Source organism: Mercurialis annua, linkage group LG1-X (genome assembly GCF_937616625.2).
Source record: "Mercurialis annua linkage group LG1-X, ddMerAnnu1.2, whole genome shotgun sequence".
NCBI classification, from domain to species: Eukaryota; Viridiplantae; Streptophyta; class Magnoliopsida; order Malpighiales; family Euphorbiaceae; genus Mercurialis; species Mercurialis annua.
The window spans coordinates 53,492,927-53,500,945 of record NC_065570.1 but is presented as its reverse complement, the minus strand read 5'-3'; the positions used below and the strand labels follow the sequence as shown (position 1 = coordinate 53,500,945).

At 32.3% G+C, this 8,019-nt stretch overlaps 1 protein-coding gene across 1 annotated transcript; it reads left to right on the top strand.

Annotated features, from left to right (window-relative positions):
- Nucleotides 1-2,686: 2,686 nt before the first annotated feature.
- Nucleotides 2,687-7,691, top strand: LOC126665015 (NADP-dependent malic enzyme). The gene is made up of 20 exons (XM_050357667.2): nt 2,687-2,831; nt 3,197-3,390; nt 3,948-4,068; nt 4,183-4,257; nt 4,354-4,505; nt 4,586-4,691; nt 4,800-4,865; nt 4,994-5,089; nt 5,200-5,271; nt 5,374-5,457; nt 5,725-5,823; nt 5,930-5,977; nt 6,065-6,118; nt 6,237-6,335; nt 6,438-6,527; nt 6,647-6,724; nt 6,809-6,883; nt 6,965-7,055; nt 7,173-7,301; nt 7,386-7,691. The coding sequence occupies exons 1-20, from the start codon at nt 2,799-2,801 to the stop codon at nt 7,472-7,474; spliced, it is 1,851 nt and encodes a 616-aa protein (XP_050213624.1). The 5' UTR covers nt 2,687-2,798; the 3' UTR covers nt 7,475-7,691.
- The last annotated feature ends 328 nt before the right edge of the window (nt 7,692-8,019 follow it).

Here is an 8,019-nt window from a genome sequence, read left to right as displayed (position 1 = left end):
TATCTAGTTAATCTTAAAACATAATTTTAATGTCATAATTCATATTAAAATAAATCTGTTTTAAATTTTTCATTAGCCAATAGTTGGTTAAAAATATAATATATTTTTCGAAAAGCTAATTAATTTTTTATTTTCATATATTTCCAACTATTACTAGTTACGTTCTTAAATTTGATAAATCTAATTTGTAGACTAAAACATTCACTTGTTTTTTTTGATGTTTAATATTAATTTTGTGTTATCTTATAAGTTTTATTTTAATATAGAATAAATATAACTAGTGATAAATATATGCACTAATAATATTAAATATTATAGGAAAAGCAGATAAATAAAAATACTTCCTCCATCCAAAATAATTGTTCATTTTATCATTTTCATACAAACTTATCTTCATTTTTTTATTTCCTTATTACATACACTAGTTTATTTATTTTTCTGATATATTATATAAAAAGAACTCATTACTTATTATAAAATTACAAAAGATAAGACCTAATTGAATTGTAAAGGTGAAAATATTAGACTTATATGAGTTAGATAAACAATAGAGATATTTCCAAAAAAAAAAAGAATATAACTTTCCATGTTTGTTGTGATTTAAGTATGAATTTTAAAATTTAGCATAATAGCTTTTTCATACATTTTTTCATTTTTCACTCTAAAATTATTGTTGATGTCATTTCATTCATCAAAAACCGCCAAAATGATACCATTTGGTAAAAAGATGTCCTGAAGATGTAAAATGCCAAAAAAAATAAAAAAAATTGAGCTTTTTATATTAAGTTTTGAAAATTAAAAACTTAAACTGCTACAAAAATAAAAAAAGATTCTTTTTTTTTCTAATAAACCTAAACAATAGTATATTAAAAGGAAAATTTTACTCTAACAAACTTGATTTAATAATATAAATAAAATTTACATCCGAATCTTTTTTTCTTTCACTATAGTAAAAACTAACATCATTTTTTTTTCATTTTAATATAATTAAAATCACAAGACAAAATATAAGTATGGTCAATTTCATTTACATTAAAGTGACATTATGGAAAACTGACTGCCATTCATTTCAATAGAATCTGATGTAAAGAGAATGCTCCAGGTCCACAAATGCTTGGAATTCGTCTTTTCAAGACATATATAGATGCCATTTCATCTTTAATTCTGAAAAAAAAAATCAGGGTAATTTTTACTCAGAGTCCCTGAACTTTTACCTCTTTTCAATTAAAATCCTTTTATTTCATTATAACTATAAAATTCATAAATTTTAATGGTTGTGATAACAATCCTTACGGTCCATTTGTAATTTCTCCATCCAATTACCTAAACGGGTACATGTCAAACACACTCGTTACAAAACTGCATGTAATATTATAAATAAAAGTAATATTGGATGATGAATTTGATTGTTTATACAGGGAGAAATATTTTTTTTAGCTCAATCTTTTTTAGTTCATTTATATTTTTTCCACAGCTCAGATTTAATCTCTAACCAATCCTGAATTAATTATAAATTTACTTCTATTTGAAAAAATATCTTTATTTTGAAGAAAAAAAAATGGCCCAGCCAGAACTAGTGCCTCCCCAGCCTTAGGGGGATCCTGCCCCTGGTTGCGGAAATTCAATGTGTTTGAAAAGTAGAGAGTGAAGAATAAATTATTGTTGAATTAGAGTATATAATGTACAATCAAATTAAAGTACAAGATTAATAAATAAATTTTAAATTAGACTAAAGTTAATTAACAGAAACTTCATTTAAATTAAAATAAAAAAAGCACAATAATTATCAATTTGAAGGATGGAAAAATAAACTTTGAAGTTATTTTTTTTCCTTATTTTTATATTTCGGGTCAATATGAATTATATTGTTATTTTTAGTGGTTCTTTTTAGGATAAAAGTTCATTTTGCCCCTTAAATTTGGAACAAAAGATCAAATAAGACCAAATTTATGGTTTTACAAAAACATCTTTAAGTAGGTGTTTTGGATAAAAACACCTTTAAAATAGACGTTTTTACTCGTTTTAGATCTTCAACTCCAAATGGCCCAATAATTAACCGTCATCTCATCTCCAATAGCTCCTATCATTTTCTGCTACCTGTAAAGTGAGCTAAATTAGTCAAGTTGTGGGTGTTTTTGGTTTTATCTAAAGCCATAGGTCCATCCTTAATTGATATTTTGTCTGAGTTAAAGTAGTAAAACAAATCTTTGTTGGTGTTTTTATATACATTCAATTCAATGTTAGAAATAAGATTATTTTTAGGCAAAAGATAAAAAAAATCCCTCATATTTTTCACAAAAATACAAATGAACTCTTTTAATTTTTCGGGTACAATTAAGGCTCCTTGTTTCCAAACAGAATAAATAACCTCTTTCTTCCAACACCATTAAAACACTCGTTAATGGCTGACATGTCTCTCATAATCATATAGGAAAAAAGTTCAAAAATAATTTTAATATTTAAAATATTTGTCAAAAATTTGAGGGGGTAAGTGTCCAAAAAATAAGCTAAAAGGGTTTATTTGTTCGATTTTAAAACAACGAGGGTTTAATTGTTCAATTCTAAAAACACGAGGGCTTAATATTGTCCAAAAAAATATAAAAGAGCTGATTTATACTTTTTAAAAAAGTCTAGATTCTTTTTATACCTTTTACCTTATTCTTTTATAGCTAAAGAAAGGAAGAATCCTGTTGCTGCTTCCCCGGTTGCCACTACCTCAACGCGTAAAAAGTGTTTCTCTCTCTAAACTCTCAAACTTTCTCTCTCTATCACTCTACTTCCTTCCACGTTCCTCCAATATGATCACATTTCTCAAAAGAAATGTTATTCTGGTACACATTATTAATTAATTAATTTAACAACAACAACATAATATTTACATTACACATTCCCATTTTTCAATTTAATTCAACAATGCCCCACTAGTTTCCATTACATTCAAAAGCATTACTACAAATTTTGATAAAAAAATACATAAATTTCCTTCTAATAAATAAAAAAATTGTCAAAGTCCACGTTGTTCCTATTTTGACATTGAAAATGAAACAAACCAACCTTAACTTTTTTATTTCACATTCAATATATTTTCAAAAGTTAGTTCTTGGGTTATAGTTGCCTATAAAAAGTGGGTTCCTGTTATTTAGTTACATTCATTAAAAACTAACAAACAAACTGTGTTTCTTGTATTCATTTGCAGAGAGTTATTCTGGGTAAAGCAACAGAAAAAAGAAAGGTTTTTGCATTAATGGAGAGTACGATGATGAATGGTGGTGATTCATTGGTTGCTGATAAAAGGAATGTCGGTGTATATGGTGGCGTTGATGATGTGTACGGTGAAGATTGTGCCACGGAGGATCAGCTTATCACTCCATGGACCGCCTCTGTTGCTAGGTGAGAGATTACAACCATTTTTATTTATATTATTAAAGTTTGATTGACCTATAATGTCTTTGGTTTGTGTTGTTTTAGATTTTACTGACGTGGGTTTTGTTTGGTTTTATCTAAAGTTATGATCTTTGTAAATCCTGTGTTGTTTGTAGTGTAGCTCATTTTGAGTATTTTAAGGATCCAATCTATTTTTAATAATGATCACAAATGTAAGTCTTCACTGAATTGTTTCTATTTGTAGAAAAACAGCCTAAAAATGTTTAAAATAACTTTTTTCTGGTCGGATTCCGGTGGATCTTTGTTCGTAAATAATGTTGCACATAAACGGAAATGCTGAATTTCGGTGGACCTTTGTTCATGGTGCACGTAAACGGAAATGCAGAAACAAAAAACATGGAAACCAAAAATGACAAAATTTAGAGTGTTAGAAGCATTTTCGGAAATGGAAACGGAAACAAAATGCCGAAGTTTTCGTGCAACATGGTTCATACCTCTTAGGAAATGCAATATGTGAAAATTTTGTTTTTGTTGTGATTTTTCTAAATTTGATGTTATTACAGTGGGTACACTTTGTTGAGGAATCCACACCATAACAAAGGGCTTGCTTTCACTGACAAAGAGAGGGATGCTCATTACCTGCGGGGCCTTTTGCCTCCGGCGGTTTTTTCTCAGGGCCTCCAGGTTAGCTTGGTTTCACTGCTTATTACGCTTCAAACCCGACGAATTCGATATTTTTTAACTTTCAAATTACATTTCCGTTGCTTATTGTTATATGACATAATGATGGATTTATAGGAGAAAAGGTTGATGCACAATCTTCGCCAGTACGAAGTTCCCTTGCAACGATACATGGCCATGATGGACCTTCAGGTAATTCTTTTATCAATCATTTAAGTAATTTTGTTGTTTATCTGTGAAGTGAAGCAAGTGATGTGTAACCAAGTTTTTGGTATATTTATCTTACAGGAAAGAAACGAAAGACTATTTTATAAACTTCTGATTGATAATGTTGAGGAACTGCTGCCAGTTGTGTACACTCCCACAGTTGGTGAGGCTTGCCAGAAATACGGAAGCATTTTCACACGTCCTCAGGGTCTCTACATCAGCTTGAAAGAGAAGTAAGGCTATCTAATAGTTTCTATTATTCGTGTTTAAATAACATTTTGTCGACGAAAATGCTGAGAAGTGGTGTTTTTAGGGGTAAGATTCTTGAAGTATTGAAGAACTGGCCACAGAGGAATATACAGGTTATTGTTGTTACTGATGGTGAGCGTATTTTGGGACTTGGAGATCTTGGATGCCAGGTAATCATCTTCTGTTCCGTTTATTTGATCTAATGTACTAGCTCTACTGATTTCAGAAAATTTGAAATCAGTATTAATTTTAGCTTGCAAATTTTCTTGTGTTTTCAGGGTATGGGGATTCCTGTAGGAAAACTTTCTTTATACACAGCACTAGGAGGAATACGTCCTTCGTCGGTAAGCTTAACTCTAATCATAAGCACTTACTGAATTTTATTTAATTTATCTGTTCTTCTGGTACACCGTTTATTAAATATTTTCCGCTATTTAGTTACTGATACAGCTATCTTATGTTCATTTTTCAGTGCTTGCCTGTCACCATTGATGTTGGCACAAACAATGAGAAATTGTTGAATGATGAGTTCTATATTGGTCTTAGGCAAAGGAGGGCAACCGGACAGGTTTACCGACATTATATTCTTTTTCGTCATTCAACATCTTGTTACATGTTTGTTTTTCCAAAATCCTCAATCCTGATGCTGAAAGATTCATGGGATTTTCTGCTGTATAGGAATATGCTGAACTTCTAGAAGAGTTCATGACTGCTGTCAAGCAGAATTACGGAGAGAAAGTGCTTGTACAGGTAATAATACTATCTATTCTATTATGCTAGTACCAAGTTTTTTAGATTTCGAGTTTTGAGAAATTCGGTCTGATCTTTGAACAATGTACTCATTCCTTTCAGTTTGAAGATTTTGCCAATCACAATGCTTTTGAGCTATTGGCGAAATACAGCTCAAGTCATCTCGTCTTTAATGATGACATACAGGTAAATTCTACCAATCTCTGTGTTATTAACCAAATGGTATGGAGAAGCCAAAATCGGAAACGCCAAATCGGAAATGTCAAAATCGGAAACATCAAAATCGGAAACGCCAAAATGAGAAATGCGGAAACCATATTTTTGTCAAAAATATATAGATAGAGTTTTCAAGTTTCATAAGTGTTTGAAAATGAAACCCCAAAATATAGATTATTAGCAATTTTTTTATCTTTAATGCAGTTTTTCTTACCCAGTTAATCTCATTTAATACAGGGTACAGCGTCCGTGGTGCTAGCGGGACTTATTGCGGCTTTGAAGTTAGTTGGTGGAACCTTAGCCGATCATAAATTTTTATTCCTCGGCGCGGGAGAGGTCATCTTCAAACACATAATTCTTCCTCATTTTCTTCATTCTTGTTCATATTTCATTATCTTTTGGTTCTTTTTTTTTTCTCACTCTGCTCATTTTGATGTTGAAGGCTGGAACTGGTATAGCTGAGCTTATAGCACGTGAAATCTCAAAACAGGTATTGAATCATTGGTCTGATATAATCAACATTTTGTATGTTATTACCTTCCGCTAGTATTTTCGACTAATACCTATTGTTTTTTAGACCAAAGCTCCAATTGAAGAAACCCGAAAACAAATTTGGCTTGTGGATTCAAAGGTAGTATACAGTAGTCTAAAATCTTAATTCCTTGCAAATTTGAAGAGCATTTACATTTTCTTTAACATTCTCAATTAAATAATCTTTTGGGTATTGAATTGTGATCCATATGCTGCAGGGACTGATTGTTAGCTCTCGTAAGGAGTCGCTTCAACATTTCAAGAAGCCGTGGGCTCACGAGCATGAACCGGTCAAGGGGCTTTTGGATGCTGTTAAGGTGAATAAATTGTCTTATACTATGAGTTCCCAATATTACCATCATGGAAAAATTCCTTCAAAACATTCTCCTTAACGTCGCGTTATGGTTTTTACTTCTCAGGCACTCAAGCCAACAGTTTTGATTGGATCATCCGGAGTTGGAAAAACATTCACAAAGGAGGTGGTTGAGGCCATGGCATCCTTCAATGAGGTTCGTTCTCTATCTACAACATACACAAAACTCACACACTGCTTTGACAATTTCAACAGAAAAGTTCATTACATTAATACCGAAATGTTTTCTCAATTGTCTCAAACATTGGCATGCAGAAACCAGTAATTCTTGCTCTCTCCAACCCTACTTCCCAATCCGAGTGTACAGCGGAAGAAGCTTATACGTGGACTGAGGTAAAACAACTTCTGTCGCCTCAAACTTGAGGAACTGCCAAGTTTTTGCGGATTATCTTGACTGTTATCCTTTTGAACCCGCAGGGCCGTTGTATCTATGCTAGTGGAAGTCCATTTGACCCTGTTGAATATAATGGGGAAGTTTTTATTTCCGGCCAGGTACTTTAGCTTTCCAGTAGAAAATCTACATTATAAATTTAAATAACAGCAGCAATTCACTTCTTAAACTATGTCCTTCAGGCAAACAACGCTTACATATTTCCTGGATTTGGTTTGGGTGTGATTATGTCTGGCGCAATTCGGGTGCACGAGGACATGCTTTTGGCAGCCTGTAAGTAGACGAGCTACTGGAATTTGACTGATCTTTATGTCGGTTTTCTCTTGTCTCTGCACTACTATAAGGAACAGCTTTTAACTTACTCCTACCATTTCCTGTTCTTTGTAACAGCTGAATCTTTGGCCGAACAAGTAGAGCAAGAACACTATGACAAGGGGTTGATTTACCCTCCATTCACCAACATTCGAAGAATTTCCGCCAACATTGCTGCCAAAGTTGCTGCTAAAGCATACGAACTCGGTAAGCTTTCTTTCTGAATCATAAACTCTGGCGTTTATATAAAATGATGAACACAAATTGTTAACTCTGCTAATAACTTTACAGGTCTAGCTTCTCGTCTCCCGCGTCCAAAGGATCTTGTTCAGCATGCAGAGAGCTGCATGTACAGCCCAATCTACCGAAACTATCGTTGAACTTGCAATGTAGTTATCCACATTTTGTAGCCTACCACTTGGTTTAAGCCTTTATATATTCTGTTTGTACTCTAGTTTGCCAATTATTAGTTCTTTGGCCAGTATGGTTTCTGGTAGTTATCAGAGCTTGCGGCTATCATTTGCTTATTTCTTCAGACATTGTTGTCTGCTGCATTTTTTTTAACTTCAATCCAATAATGAAAGATAGTTACAGTTACTTTTATTTGTTAACAAAGCAGTGTCTTACTAAAATCCTTAATAGTTGAATAGATGCTCCTTGTGCTCTCTTCTACTATGCCATTAGGTCAAATCATATTTTTTGAGGCAATTATTACAAATAAGAGTTAACCAAATCATGCGATTATTACCACAGTTGAATTGTGATGGCTCTGATGGATGGTTTTGCTAGAAAAGGCAATAATAGAATTATTATTATAGTAAATAAAGCAGGAAATGGTAACACAAAGAAACTCATCAAACTCTTGAAGTTGAAATAGCATAAAAGGCGTGATAAAAATAATAGAGGCAAATCTAACCCTCAAACG

Excerpts from the sequence above, each read along its gene's own strand:
- LOC126665015 (XM_050357667.2), top strand. The coding sequence starts at position 2,799 with ATGATCACATTTCTCAAAAGAAATGTTATTCTG. Across the intron at positions 5,458-5,724 it reads TCTTTAATGATGACATACAG|GGTACAGCGTCCGTGGTGCT; the intron begins GTAAATTCTACC and ends CATTTAATACAG. Across the intron at positions 6,119-6,236 it reads TTTGGCTTGTGGATTCAAAG|GGACTGATTGTTAGCTCTCG; the intron begins GTAGTATACAGT and ends CATATGCTGCAG.